Raw genomic sequence first — 15,000 nt, 5'->3', positions numbered from 1 at the left:
GGCTGGCCTGCCCCCCTCTGCCCCCTCCTATCTCTTCGCCAGCCCCCACTCGTCCAGGCTCCCCCCACTGAGCTTCTTGCCTTCCTCAGAGGCTCACAGCAAGGCCCCCTCCCACGCTAACAGCCCGGGTCCGAGGCTCCCCTCAGCACTGGCCGCAGGCTGACCGGGAACGGGGGAGGTGCCCGTCTGGACACCAGGACTGCCCTGTGCCAGCAGGGACGTGGCCAAGGCTCCTCCATGGGGATGCGGAGGAGCGGAGGCCCAGGGAGGTCCAGCCACCGGGGCCTGAAGCCTTGCCCTGCCGGGCCCTTTCCTGGCCTCCAGAGAAGCCCAGATGGGATGAGGCAGATGCGGGCTCCTCCCCCGCTTGCCCCACACATCCCTGGGGCACCCGCCTGTCTGACTGGCATGGGTGCCACTCCCTGCCAAGGCCAATGCTCAGACGCCCACAGTCGGGGGAACCAGAAGGGGTGAGAAACTGGCTCCTCACTCAGCTGATTTTTAACCTTCGTGTGAGACATACTGTATAAGGGCCAGCCTCGATGCCAGGAAGATCCAAGTTCAAGTCCTGCCTTGGACACCTCCTGGCTGTGCAACCCTCTCATTGGCTCTTGCGTACAGAGCTCCCTTCCACCCAGTCCCCATGGCTACCGCAGGCAGGGAACGGGCCGGGGGGGGGGGGTTCAGCCTCAGATGGCGGGACCCCGATGGGGCGTTGTGGTGGCCAATGACAGAGGAGGACGACGAGAGTCGGCCACAGCCCTGAAACTGGCAGAGACCGAGCGACAGGAGCCGCCACAAGGCCACGGCACCCGGGAAACCTCGGCCACGGGCCAGAGAGTGACGGGGGCACAGATGCCCACCGGGGGGTGGGCAGGGGTGACCTGGAAGGAAGGGAAGCCCACGAAGCTGGAAGCATGATGCAGAGCCTGAGCTGGGGCTGGGGGAGCCCGGGCACCCCCTTCCTGTCTCCAGGCTTCAGCTTCCTCGTCCATAAAAGGCTTCTGTGAGCCACGAGGGCCTTCCGGGTTCCGGCCCTCCCAGCGGCCAGCCGGAGGCAGGGCCAAGACCCGGAGCCCTTGCAAGCTGGGAGACCCTGGCCAAGTCACCCTACCTCGCTGGGGCTCACCCATCTGCATCTTGCGTGTGTGAATCAGACCAGAAACCCAGTCAGCTCGGGTCTGAGAAGGAACGAAAGGATGTGTGCCAAGTGCTTGGCACAGAGAAGGTGCTTCGTACGTGCGGATGGGTCCTACACACACAGAGCCTTACACGCTTGCTCACACACACACCCCCTTACATGCTTGCTCACATGCCCTCACACATGCTCACACACACGCTCATTCACACACATTCATGCACGCTTGCACACTCATGCTCACACTCACACACGCTTGCACACTCATGCTCACACTCACACACGCTTGCACACTCATGCTCACACCCACACACTTGCACACTCATGCTCACACTCACTCGTGCTCACACTCACACACGCTTGCGCACTCATGCTCGCACTCACACACGCTTGCACACTCATGCTCACACTCACACACTCACACCCTCATAATCACACATGCTCACACACACGCTCATTCACACACACTCACACACGCTTGCACACTCACGCTCACACCCGCTTGCACACTCATGCTCACACTCACACCCGCTTGCACACTCATGCTCACACTCACACCCGCTTGCACACTCATGCTCACACTCACACACTCACACCCTCATAATCACACATGCTCTCTCTCACACTCACAGTTGCTGGGGGGATACATGAGATCAGGGGAGGCACCACTGCAGCATCCAGCTGGCCGGCTCAGCTGTCGAGGTAGTAGAACTGAGCGGTCAGTTCAGTCACAAGGGACCAAGCGGGGGTGGGGGGCGTCACCCTGGCTAGCCCGCAGCTGGTGGGAGTCAGTGGGGACACTTGGCATCTGCCGGGAAGGCCATGAGCAGTCTGGGGGCGTCTGGACCAAACTGAGCTCCTGTGGCACCCCATCAGGAAGCTCCGGGTCGAGCCGACAGCAGCCACGGGCCAGTGGGGGCTGATGAGTGAGGGGAGGGGCCCCCCAGTGCTCCCCTGCCTCAGTTTCCCAGTCTGTCCCACAGGTCTCTGGGGGGCCCGCTCCCCATGGGGAAGACCCCCCAGCCCTTACCCGATGACGTAGGTGAGGACCACCAGCTGGGTGAGCCGGAAGATGACGCCCACCTTCTTGTTGCGCACCAGCACCATGCGGGGGGTGTCGTACTCGAAGAAGAACGCCGACAGCTGGGACCGGATCCGCGCCCGCATGCTGGCCTGGCGGGCCGGAGACCCTGGGCCAGCCCCGTCCCCTCCTGGCTCGGCCGGCCCTCAGGGACAGATGTGGACGGCTGTGGGCTTGTCCGGCTGTTGGACAAATAAATTTCCATCTATAGGCACAGGGGGTGGAGCCGGGGTGGGGGATGGGGGCCCTCGGCCTCCGTCTCCCAGCAGCCAGGCTGGCCGGCCCCAGGGGCAGCCGCTCAGGAAACGTCGCCTGTCAGACACAGGAAGGCAGCAGCCGGGCTTTGCAGCTGGGCAAGATAAGCCTGGCCCAAGAATAGGAACATGAGGGGGGCAGAGGTCCTGGGAGCCCCGTGCCAGGCTGCCAGGCAGCCACCTCAGAGAGGAAGCCTGAGGCTCCCCGAGCCCTGGCCAGGCCGGAGGACCCCAGGGACCCCGGAGGCTGGCACGAGGGGAGCCAGGTGCCAGGTCTGCAGTCAGCCGATCTGGGTCCAAGTCGGACACTGTGACCTGGGGCAGATTCCTTCCCCGGCAGGCATCTCGGTTTCTTCATCCGTAAAATGGACACGATATTGCCGGCAGGCCTCCTCCCAGCTGGAACGGGCTGGCACAAACCACTCTGGGCTCCGTCCAGGTGCTCGTCTCCTGCCACCCACCCAGGCCCTCAGCTAGAGATGGAAGGTCACAGACCAGTCTGGGGCACGATCCGGGCACCTTCCTTCCTCATCTCCCTTACTGTGCCAACCCTGATGCCCACCCCCAGGAGGTCATGGGTGGGGCACTCCCCAAGCCCCAGCCTCAAGGGCAGTGGGCAGAGCTCTGCTCCGAGCCTTGGCTCTCCTCCCATGTTCCCAGCCAGGTCCTGGGGGCTCTCTGGCTACTCAGAAGTCCTGGGACCAGTCTCTACTCTATCGTGCCAGCCAGAGATCCTGGAGTGGGCCCTTGGGTGCCATCTCAGGGACCTCCCACATCCCTATTCTAGGTGTGATTCCCAAAGGCCAGGTGTTGAGCAGTGACCAGGGCAATGTTGAGGGGAAGGACAAAAGAAGGGAGGGAGGAAGTGGGCATTTATGGAGCCACTACTGTGTGCCAAGGCATTGTGCTAAGGACTCTGCAATTACTACCACATCTGGCCCTCCCAATAGTCCTGGGAGAGAGGTGCTGTTTACAATCCCCATTTTACAGATGGGGAAACTGAGGCAGACCAAAGTTCAGTGACACCCAGGGTTACACAGATAGCAAGTGTCTGAGGCTGGATTTGAACTCGGGTCTTTCTGACTAGGCATTGTGTGGCCCTAGCTACCTCTAGGTTCTTTCCCACAGTTCTTTCTCAGACCATGCGCCCCATCCATCCTTCCATCCTGACCACAGAAGCCCAGCAGACTGTGTGCCCCGTAAACAAGGAGCTTGTGGAAGGTGGGTGGAGTCTGCTGGGGAGCTTCTGTTAAGAGAGGCCTTAGTGGGAGAGGTCTCCCTGGAGGGATGTGAACAGAAGCAGTGTGAGGAAGGGAGCCAGGACCAGCCTTCCCTCTTCCTCTAGGAGCTCTGCCTCCTCTCTGCTCCCTCTGTGGCTAGGGGCCCGGCAGGCCCTCTCACCCTCTCCCTGGACATTGCAATGGGCTCCCCTTCAGTCTCCCTGCCTCTGGTCTCTCCCCTCCATTTCCTGCCACTGATCTCCCTCCAGGCAGGTCAGAGTCCAGCCCGAAGAGATCCTGACTCGGACACCAACCCCCCTGGGCTCCAGCCAATGGCACCCTTGCTGATCCTTGGACAAGACACCCCATCCTGGAGCGCTTGCACAGGAGCCAGAAGGAACCCCCTCATCTTACAGAGGAGGAGATTGAGGGTCCCAGAGGCAGGCTTGGTCCGGGCTCAGGCTCAGGGCTGCCTCCTGGTAGCAGCTGCTGCCCACTTCCCCTCCCCCCAACTGCTCAGATTCTTGGGAACTTCCTCTGAGGCCAGCTCACCACCACATCCTCCACACAGCCTACTCCAATCCCACCCATTCATCTCGGCCACGGCTGTGCATCTACTTTGTTTTGCTCTGTTACATTTATTTATATTTAAGTATTTTTCCATGGTTCCATCATTCATGTTGTCTTCTTCTCCTCTTCCCTCCCCTTCCCGGAGCTGACAAGCAGTTCCCTTGCGTTATACACGTATTCTCACTGGATACCTGTTTCCATATTATTCATATTTGCAAGAGTCATCTTTTAAAACGAAAACCCCCAAATCCTATCCCCAGAGAACCAAATGATAAACCACAGGTTTCATTCTGCTCCCACGGTTCTTCCTCTGGATGTGGATACATTCTTTCTCCCAAGTCCCTCAGGAGTGTCCTGGGTCACTGCGTTGCTGCTAGTAGCAAAGTCAGTTACACTCAATTGTGCTACAATGTTTCCGTCTCTGTGTACAATGTCCTGGTTCTGCTCCTTTCGCTCTGCATCAGTCCTGGAGGTCGTCCCAGTTCATATAGAAATCAAGCAGTTCATCATTCCTTTGAGCACAACAGTATTCCATCCCCAACAGATACCACAAAGTGTTCAGCCATTCCCCAGTTGAAGGACATCCTCTCAATCTCCAATTTTTTGTAACCACAAAGAGTGTGGCTATAAATATTTTTGTATGACCCTTTTAATTATCTCTTTGGAATACAGACCTAGTAGTGGTATTGCTGGATCAAAGGGCAGGCATTCTTTTTTTTTTTTAAACCCTTACCTTCTATCTTTGAATCATCTTTGTAATGGTTCTAAGGCAGAAGAGAGGGAAGGGCTAGGCAATGGGGGTTAAGTGACTTGTCCAGGGTCACGCAGCTGGGAATTGTCTGAGGCCAGATCTGAACCTATGACCTCCTGCCTCTAGGCCTGGCTCAGTCCACTGAGCCACCCAGGTGCCCCCTAGCAGGCATTCTTTTAAATTCCTTTGGGCATAATTCCAAATTGCCCTCCAGAATGGTTGGATCAATTCATACATCCATCTACTTTGGAAGGACTTTGTGTCTGCAGGCTTGTCTGCGGATGGCATGGGGTCCCCTAGAAGAATGTGAGCTCCCTGAGGGCAGGTGAGCCTCTGCTTTGGGCTTCTAGGCTACCCTGGGGTAGCCTGGCTGGTGAGAAGAGCCTCTCTGGCCCTCTGGGGATCATGGGCTCCCATGGGGCCAACTCCATATGCCCCCTTATAGGGAAGAGTCTGACCCACTGTGACAGGGAGGGCCTTTGACCACAGGGAGGCTGGAGTTGCCCCCCTACCATCATACAGAGAGGCAAGGAGGGAAAGCCAGCCTCCCAAGACTACCCAGGCCATGTGGGGCTGCTCTCACTGTTGGGATGGTTTTCCTGAATGGACGGTGCTCCAGATCGCACCCTCTGGGACCAGGCAGAATAAGCCAGGCCTCTTCTACATCAAGTACCAGAAGACACATTCTGGTGGCCTCACAGAGAGCTCAGGATTTCAGGCAAGACTGGCTGCCTCTGCCCCTCCCTGGGTGTCTGTGGTCCGGGACTCAGAGGGGCAAATCACATCAGGGTTGGCTCCTGGGCAGAACAGCTGGGCCTTCTGAGTCCCAGGGCCTGGAAAAAGCCAAGAAGCCACCCCTTGGGCTCTGAGAGGTCCTTTTAGGGAAGACCTGGGAGCGGCTGCCAATGGTCAGGGCCTTGGGAACACAGGCAGGCTAAATTTAACAAAGCTCAGGCCAGGGGGGCTGCCAGTCTTGCCAGGCTTCCTTCCCCATCAGGGAGCCAATCAGGGTTCTTCCCACAACAGGTCAGACAGCGGCTGTTAGTGGGAGGGCCCCAACATTCCTCCATGGCGCCCTGGTGGACGGCAGCGATGGCCTGTTCTCCCTTTCCCAAACCAACTCCTTTCTTTGCCCGCCCCGGCTCTGCTGTTGGCACCTCCTTCATCCCGGCCATTCGTGCCCTGGAGTCCTCCCGGCTCCCTCCAGTCAGTCCCTGGCTCCCTTCCATTTTCCCAATCTTCTAGGAAGGCCGCTGATAAGCTGGAGAACGTCCAGGAGGGACGACCATCTTGGTGAAGGGCCTCAACATCATGCCATACAAGGGCTGCTCCAAGGGACTGGGGCTGCCCATCAAAAAGAAGAGAAAGCTGGGGGTGGAGGGGGCAGGAGGAAGCGAGTTCTGCTGGCCCCAGACAGAAGAACTGCAAAGTAGGGAGCTCTGCGGGTTGGGGTGGAGCAACCCCCCTCTTCCCTCCTGAGAAGTGAAGAGATTTGGGGGAGGGGGCACGGCTCTCCTCTCTCCTCTGCTAGTCTGCAGGCTGTGCCAAGGCCCTGGGCTGTGGGCGCTCGGCATGACGCAATTCAAGGTGTGAGACTTGGGACTTCACCCGAGGGTCCTCCTAGATGGCAACCTCTTGTTGGCCCACTGGCTTCCTGTCTGCCACATCTGGCTGTGTGACCCGCGACTCTTCTCACCCAAATCCTCTCCCCACCCCAGGGCCCCCAACCGAGCACCCTTGCCAGCTCTGGCCTGCAGGAACCACCAAGCAAGTTGAGTCCCTTTTCCATGGGGCAGATCTTCAGTTCGTGAAGGCAGCCCCCCCCCCCTTTCTGAGCCAGCCCTCCCCAGCTGCTTCTGTCTTCTTCTGAAGAGTTCTCTTCTCCTCCCGGATCCAGGATAATCCAAATATTATGTTCCCGTGGGTGGGGGGTGGCTGTTGAGTCACTTCAACCTCTGGGACCTCATTTGGGGTTTCCTTGGCAGACACTAGAGTGCTTTGCCATTTCCTTCTCTGGCTTCTTTGACAGATGAAGAAACTGAGGTCAGAGGCACAACTCCAGGCCCCAGAAGCCCTTGCAGACTAGCTGACCCCCAGAGCAGCCCAGCCACTGCTCCCTTCCTTCTCTCCAGCTGCCGAGGACCCCTTCCCAGTGCCCAGAACCCGCCACCAGCTGGCTGGGGCTGCCTCGGCAGATGGGGCAGCAGTTCTCGGGGTGCTGCCTGGAAGCTCCCTGCTCTTCTTTCCCTCACTGCATGGACCCCGGGGCCAGGGGGCCCCCTGCCATGCCAGCTCTGGCCTAGTGATGCATTCTCCTCCCCAGAAGCTCTCAGCTCATGTCTGAGGAACACACAGTATGTCTACTAGACTGGAGACCGCTTCTGGCTGTGGGAACAGCGATGAGATGGGGCAGAGCCAGCCGGAGACTCCCGTCAGCCAGGGAAGCTCCCGGCTCTTCCCTCTTCTCAGCTGCAACTGCTGGCCTCTCATCTCAGATGCTCTCTCCTCCCTGGGTTTTCAGTCTCTCTTCCTCTCCTTCCTTCCTTCCTTCCTTCCTTCCTTCCTTCCTCCCTTCTTTCTTTCCTCCCTCCCTTCATCCTTTCCTCCCTCCTTCCTTCCTTCTTTCCTCCCTCCCTCCCTCTCTGTCTGCCTGGCTGGCTCTGGCTCTCTTCCTCCATCTCTGACCATCCCCCCTCTGTCTCCTTTCTTGGATCTTCACTCGCACTGTGGGCATCCTTCGGGGCTCTTTCCAGTCCCTTCTCCCTCTGTTACATCTCACTTGGGGCTCTCCTTGGCTACACAGATTTGGTTATCATCTCTGTAGCCCATTCCCAGGGATGGAGCTGTAGGCAGACAGATGTGCCAGCTGTCCCCAGAGAGCACCTTCTGGATCTCCTGCCCTCCCCGGCTCCCTTCTCTGGGAGCCTTTGCTGAGCCCTCTTGACCCTGGCAGCACACTCTGCCCAGGATTTCCTGTTTGCTGTGTCTGGAGCTTGTTGGCACGTAGCACGTGCTTGTCATCCCCAGCTAGGCTGGGAGCTCCGCAGGGCAGGGACCGTCTTTTGCCTCTTTCTGGTAGTCCCACACTCAGCATGTGCTCAGTGTAGATACTTAGTCAATACTATTTGGCTGACTGACAAACAGTATCTCATTTGATCCTTCTAACAACTCTGAGAGGTCAGTGCTAGAATTAGCTCCATTTTATGATGAAGAAACTGAGGCAGACAAAGGTACAAAGAATTTCCCCAGGTCCCACAGCTAGTGTGTCTAAAGCAGGGGTGGATTTGAACTCGGGTCTCCCAGGGTCCGAGGACATCATTCTCTGCACTGGGCCACTTCACCATGTCCATCTCTCTCCTGATCCAGGCTGGAATCTCTTCGTGCTGAAGACCCTCCCCCAGGGCCCGGCAGGCAGCCTTCTTCCTGCTCACCCAGCAGCCTCCCTGCCTCTCCAGCCCCGTGGCTTGCTTCACCCAGGTCATCCCAGGACTGAATAGGAAGCCCTCTCTCTGGGGCCTTGCAACCCTTTCCCAGCAGATCTCAACCAGCCTTCCCAGCCTCATTATTCCTTCCTCTTGTCCCTCACTCCAGCCAGACTTGCCTTCAACATCCCATCTCTTCCCTCCAGGCCTGTGCCTGGAAGTCCCCCCCCCCCCCATGTGCCTTAGAGACAGGGCCCTGCTGACACCAAGGCCTGCTCCCACCCAGCCCCTGCCAGGAAGGTGAGAGAGCGGTGGGAGATCTGGGAGGGCCTTGAGCTTCAGCTAGTCACTGGGAGCCTGGAAGGTGTTTGAGCAGAGGAGGGATGGGAGCCAAGAGGCCTTTGGAGGCAATCCCTGTGGGTGTGAGCTGCAGGGCCAGGGAGGCCCTCCATGAGGCGCCTCCTGCCCTCGAGCACACGTGGGAATTCCCTGCTGTTTGGACTGTTTGGCTGGGAAGGCTGCCTGTTTCCATTGGAATCCTGCTTCTGGGCTGAGGTGGGACCAGGTCTCCCACACCAGCCCAGCCTTGGGCCCGTGGCCGGGACACCGCAGGCAGCCGGTCGGGCTCTTGGCCTCCTTTCAAAGGCTTGCTGAGGGCCCTGCGGGGCCAGAGGAGGGAGAATGGAGGGAGTGGGATGGCCTGGTTCCTAGGGTGCCCGACCCCCAGGCCTCTGCAGTCTGTAGAGGAGCCTGGAAGACCTCGGAGGCCGCAGGTCTGGAGGGACCGTCCACACTTCCCTGCTGTTGCCCAGGGCACCACCAGGGCCCTCAGGCTCGGCCTCCCCCATCAACATCTGGCTCAGACCCGTGACTCGCCCCTTGGCTCTCCCCTCTCCAGCCCTCTCTACCAACCCCAACACAAAGGTCCCCCGCTCACAGAGCTTCTGGGTTAAAACCCCAATTGCCCAGCTTGCCGAAGCCCTTGGCACATACCTCGTTTTATCCTCGCACCCGCTCCAGGAACAAGAGCTGCCATTTCACAGACGAGGAAACCGAGGCTCAGAGGGGCTCCAGCCACGGCACCGCCCAGCTGCTCATATTCCATCCTGTGTCTAGGCCTCTGCCCAGGCCTCCTTCCTTCGCCAGCGCCCAGTTGGCACAAATGGTGACAGAGGGGAATAGCGAAGATTGAGGAGCTGGGCAAGCGGGCGCTTGCGCTCCTTTTTTCCCTCCAGATGACACAGAACAACTGTGAACAGTTTTCTAGAATAGGGAGTCCCTCCAGCTGCTGTGGGCTGCCATGCAGACAGGCTGGTGGACCGATGTGGGCAGGCAGCTTGGGCACAGCAAACTGTGGACTTTCCCCCTTTGGAGTCTGCGGGAGTTGGGCAAAAGTGGCCCAAAGTGACCCCAGGTGTGGCCTGTTTCGCACAGCTTTCTCATCCCCATTGCATTGTGGTTTTCACCTCCACCCCGCAGTGGGAAAACCCCTGCGTAAGGCCATGAAGACCAGGGTGAACTAGGGGAAAAGTGACAGCACTCCTTGGGAACCAGGGCAACAAGCACCCAAATGACTGATCCCTGCTGCAGTGATAAAAAGCATTCCCAAGTTCTTAGAGCCTTTCCCTCCCTCTCCACAGAACTTGTTCCCTCCCCATGGAGAGTGCCCAAATCATTAACTCTCAAATGGGACCCTAATCCCACCCCCCCACCTCCACTTTCCCCTCCCTGTGGTAGTAAGCTATTTGGTATCAGCCATACATGGGATACAAGATGGGCACACTCATACATTGTTGGTGGAGCTGCAAGTTTGGCACCGAGCAGTTTCATCTCCTCCCAACCACTCCTTTCCAACTTTCTTTTCTGTGCTGACTTGAATTAGAGCATCAACTCCTAGGGGGCAGAGATTAACTTTCTGACCAGCTATAACCCCTAAGCATGGCACGGTGCCTGGCACACAGAAAGAACTTAATGCCTATTGCCTTGCCTCCATATGCCACCCCGAGTAGGGTGCCCTTTCACTGTCTCCCCCAGGTCTCTCTAGAACTGTAAGCCATGGACAAAGGGCCGCCTCTGCCCTGGGAGTTTTCTACTGTATAATTGAAAATCTGTTACTCTAAAAAAGAACTACGTTTCCTGGGGCCCACTGACTTCCTGTCATTCCGCACTTCCTGTAGACAGAGGATATTAGTGAGTGGGCGGTCCTCCTGGGTCTCTTTCTTGGGCTTGCAGCCAGCATCATGGTGGTGGTGCTAAGCTAAGCGCGGGATCAGGAAGTGGCTCACCAGCCATGGCACGTGGTCTTTATTTTGTATCCTCTTTATTCCTTGATTTCTAACGATCATGAATACATCTCCTAAAGTATAATAGTTTTATTACTGAGATTAGTTTTCATTTTTACACTACGCGATGACAGTACACGTCTGGAGCTGCCGAGGGATCCTGCTAAAAGTGCCACCTGAAGATGGACGCAGGCAGGAAGCCTGCTTCTCCCCTCCGAGGTCTTGTGCTCGTCGTCCCCCCAGCCAGCACGGCCTCCCCTCTGAGCCTTCTCTTCTCCCCAACCCTTTCCTGTCTCTGTCCACGTGTGCCCCCCCTTCCATCTGTCTGTCTCTGGCTCCCCCCTTCCCCCTCCCCGATCAACCCGGCCCCTGTCGGCTTCCAGCTGCTTGCTGGGTGCTCCCAAGTGCATCCCGGGCTGGCGATGGACCCCGGTGCACTCTCACTTCCGAGGGTCTCCAGATGGACACCCACCTGCCATTCCCAGGAGGGAGCCGGACCCTTCCTCCTCCCTGGAGGCTGCTTGGTGGGTCACCCCGCGACAGTGTTCCGCGCGCGGCCGTATTCCCACCCTCCCAGGCGGCCTCTGCTGGGCCACCGTCGAGCGCCCCAAGGATGACAATGCCAGGCGCCATTTACACGTCTCTCCAAGCGCTTCTAAGTGGTTTTTAGGCAAACTGCCCTTCGCTTGGAGCACGGCTCAGAGGGAGGATGGGGAGGTTTCGTGGCATCGTTGCCCCAGCCACAAGGCAGGCTTTGGGCCTGGGGGGAGGGGCCAAACAGCAACAGCAAGGGGAAGTGGGCCTCCGATGGGTGCCTGGTGAGTGTCTCCCCAGAGCCTCCAGGGCAGCCCAGGGGGAGGCCGAAGGGGGATGAGGACCCGGGGGGCCGGAACACCAGCCACAGCAGCCAGGTGGAGCCTTCATGAGCTTAGAGCCTCCCAGCCCCCCCCCCCCCCCAGCGAGGAGGAGGTGGAGCCTTCGCTTTGGGCTGTGACGAACTGCTGGGGGTGGGGGGACGAGGCCGGAAGCCTGGCTCCGGCCCACCTTGCAGGACTGAGGTGAAGCCGAGGATTCAAACCCGAGACCGCAGGACGCCTCCCTCGCGTGCCTGCGCCTTCGTGGAGTCCCCGCCTGGCCAGGGCCTCTGAGGTCGGCTCGTGCAGAGCCCCCGGACCTCGCCTCTGACCCTCCGACCTTGGAGACCTCCCAGGACGGAGAACTCACTACCGCCCGCGGCAGCCCACTGCCCTTTGGGCTTTGTAGCCACGAGGTCTCTCCTGTGCCGGAGCCCAGCCTCCTCCTGCTCCCGGCCTCCTCCCCGGACCAGATTCTCCCAGCGGGCCTTCCCTGGACGCTCTCCGCCCTGTCAAGGTCTCTCCTAAACTCTGTGGCCAGGATGGAGCCCGGCCACCCCGGTCAGGCCTGAGGGAGCCGAAGGACGCCTCCAGCCTCCTCCCCAGCCAAAGGTCCCATCGCCGCCCGGCTGCCACACCGGCCTCGGTTCCCCGACCCCAGACCTTTGCCTCTCTCAGGTGCCGCCCCGCTCTCACGCGTGCTGTGACTCTTTCTCGGGGGTCCCGCTGAGACTTCCTGGCCTCTTCCTGGGTCCGCTCAGGGATTCCGGCGCTCGGCCACTGGCGGACTCACAGGGGCCTCCAGAAGCGTGTCGGGAGAGAAACCGGACAAGGGGACGCCCAGCGGCTTCCCTGCTGCTCTGCGGCCCCCGGGGCTCCCCGACCCCTTCTCAGAGGAGCAGCCAGGACGCTGCCTGGCAAACCGGGGAGGCCCCGGGGCGGGGCCTGCAGAGGGGGAGGCGGAAGGCTTCCTCACGCCAAGGGAGGGGGAGACCCGGCCGCCCGGCACCCCCTTCCTGGCCCCCCAGGCCTTCCGGCGACTCCCAGCTTCTCCCCAAAGCCTGGCCATAGCCCCGAGGAGGGGCTCCCCGGAGCACCCCCTCCCCTGGGCCTGCCTTCCTGTGCTCGCCGGGCGAAGCTTCCTCCCTCCTTCCGGGCCTCAGCAGGGCGCCCCCGGGGGCAGCCAGCCGCCTCCTGGCCCCCCCACGCCCAGCCGTGCAGTCACGGGGCAGAGAGAACCCTCGAACTCAGGCCGGAGTGCCAACGGCGAGCTGGGCGGCCGGGGGGGGCTGGACCCCCGCTGCCCGCCGAGGCTGCCCCCCACCCAAAGCGGCTGGGCGGGGCCGGGGGGGGCTGGACCCCCGCTGCCCGCCGAGGCTGCCCCCCACCCAAAGCGGCTGGGCGGGGCCGGGGGGGGCTGGAACTCTCCGAAAAGGGACACGGCCGGGCCCTTCCCTGAGAGCTGGCCAAGGCCTGGCGGGCCCCGGCGGGGAGCCTAGGAAGGACCCCCTCCGACTTGGGCTGGTCACCCCTCGAGAGCCCCAGGAGTGGGGAGCTGGCTGGGGGGGCCGAGCAAAGAGGAAAGGAAGGAGGGCCCTGAGGCCTCGGAGGGCCGGAGCCTCCCGCGGCCTCCCTTTCCTCCGGCGTAGAGGGAACCCCGGGGTGGGGAGGGAGGAATAAATAGAGGCGGCCCCAAAGCCCAAGAGAAGGCTGAGGGACGGAGACGGGCGGGGCGGCAGAGTCTGGGGGGGGGGCTGGGAGGGACCCGAATGAGAAGCCCCAGACGAACGGGGGGCACCCAAAGAGTCCGGAGTTGGCCTCGGGACCTTCGAGCGGGCCAGGCCGAGGCTTCAGTCGGAGAGACCACGGGCCGCGGGAGGGGGGGGGGCCGTCCGTCACTTCTTGTCCTTTTCTTCTGAAAGAGAAAAGGATTGGGGGGCCCCCAAGGCAGAGTGAAGGGGGGCCGCGCCGAGGCACGGCCGCTCACACACGACTTTCGGGGGGCTGCAGCTTCATTCACACGTGCCTCCCGGGACACGAGCGCTACAGATGGGGAAACTGAGGCCCGGTGAGCTCAGGCAGGATCTAACTTGTCCCGAGAGGGGTCTGGATGGAGCCGCGCCCAGTCTCCAGCCTCACTCGGCCCACAAAATGCCGACGACTCTCTTGGGCCCCCTCCGGGCTGGATTCGGAGGAAGGTGGCCTCCTGAGCCTTGGGGGGGGGAGCCTGGGGGCACCCCAGGGTGATGACTGATTCCTGGTGTGGTTCGGCCAATCCCTGACTCCGACCCGGGCGGGCATTTGATGTGGGCCTGAGGCGACCCCTGCGCTATGCCTCGTCTTCCAGCTGGAGCTGGTGCGAGAGCTCCCTGTGCAGCCACATCTGCTGCTTCCTCCCCAGGCCCTTCCCCAATGAAGTCATGGGCTGAGACAGAAGTCAGGAGCTCCAGCGCTCCCTCCTCGCCGCCACAGAACGGACCCCAAGGGAGGGGTCCAAGGCCTGACCCTCCCCTCAGTCTGGCCGCCCTCACAGCCCTCCACTGGCCCCCCCCACGTCCTCCCCAGCATGCACTGCCCGGGAGCAGCTGCCGGCGCCTCCTTCTGGCCCCCCCATCTGGGCTCCTGCTTCCAGCCTTCCCCCCCACCCCGGGTCCTCCAGCCTCTCCCTGGACTTCGGGGTGCTCTGGCACCCACCAAGCTAAGGGCACCCATGGGTGCTCAGTGGCCCCCGAGGCTGGGACGGCAAGCCGGCATGCTTTGGGCCGGGCCTTTGGCGCCTGAGCTCTGACTCCCCCATGTGGCGGCGCCCACCAGACCCCTTCTTGGCGATGGCGGGGCTCCCCCGTGTCCTCGAGGCGCTCAGCCCTCCTCCTCCTCCTCCTCCTCCTCCCTCCCTGCTGCTCGCACGGGATGTGGGCGGAGGGGGCCTGGGGAGGGGCTGGGCCAGTCCCCAGCCTCCCTGGGGATGGCCGCCATCTTGTCCCCCCAGCCCCGCCCTCACCTGGGGCTAAGGCCTCCCCCTGGAGCCCCCTCCTGCCCATCCCCCACAAGCTCTGGCCTGGCCTCTGGCCGGCCCTTATCCTTGTCCCAGAGGCTGCTGTCCCGGGGGCAAACGTGCACACGCACACGCACACGCACACGCACACGCATGCTTAGTGTGGGCTCTGGCGGTGCCTCAGCCTGCCTGGGGCAGGACGGAGGGTTCTAGGAAAGAGCCAGAAGCCTGCGAGCTGCCCCCCCTCTCCCTTCTGGTCCGCCGGCACCCCCAAGCTGCCTGAAGCCCCTCCCCCACCATGCTGGGGGGTCTCACCCTTAGCCGCCCCCCCCCCAGAGCAGGGTCGACCTGATGTTTTTGAGCCGCGTTGGGGGAGGGGAGTCTGTTTTAGCCCCCGTGCACATTCGGGGTGCTGCCCCCCTTCTGAGGCCCG

At 61.1% G+C, this 15,000-nt stretch overlaps 2 protein-coding genes and 1 long non-coding RNA gene across 3 annotated transcripts in view; 1 reads left to right on the top strand and 2 right to left on the bottom strand.

Annotated features, from left to right (window-relative positions):
- The window catches only part of P2RX1 (purinergic receptor P2X 1), a 13,967-nt gene extending 11,662 nt beyond the window's left edge, over window positions 1-2,305 (bottom strand). Inside the window, exon 1 of the mRNA XM_056807853.1 lies at window positions 2,169-2,305. Coding sequence (XP_056663831.1) covers window positions 2,169-2,305 — 137 coding nt within the window. The remainder of the gene's footprint in view (window positions 1-2,168) is intronic.
- LOC107650520 (uncharacterized) overlaps window positions 1-4,842 on the top strand; it is a 7,339-nt gene extending 2,497 nt beyond the window's left edge. Inside the window, exons 1-3 of the long non-coding RNA XR_008914095.1 lie at window positions 1-1,228; window positions 1,771-3,694; window positions 3,963-4,842. The exon at window positions 1-1,228 is cut by the window's left edge and continues 2,497 nt beyond it. This is a non-coding gene — a long non-coding RNA (uncharacterized LOC107650520). The remainder of the gene's footprint in view (window positions 1,229-1,770; window positions 3,695-3,962) is intronic.
- A 5,897-nt stretch (window positions 4,843-10,739) lies between these two features.
- Window positions 10,740-15,000, bottom strand: part of ATP2A3 (ATPase sarcoplasmic/endoplasmic reticulum Ca2+ transporting 3) — a 59,525-nt gene continuing 55,264 nt past the window's right edge. The window contains exon 22 of the mRNA XM_056807852.1: window positions 10,740-13,487. Within this exon, the coding sequence (XP_056663830.1) occupies window positions 12,794-13,487 (694 nt within the window). The 3' untranslated portion in view covers window positions 10,740-12,793. The remainder of the gene's footprint in view (window positions 13,488-15,000) is intronic.

Source organism: Monodelphis domestica, chromosome 8 (genome assembly GCF_027887165.1).
Source record: "Monodelphis domestica isolate mMonDom1 chromosome 8, mMonDom1.pri, whole genome shotgun sequence".
NCBI lineage: Eukaryota > Metazoa > Chordata > Mammalia > Didelphimorphia > Didelphidae > Monodelphis > Monodelphis domestica.
This window is presented reverse-complemented; position numbering and strand designations above follow the sequence as displayed.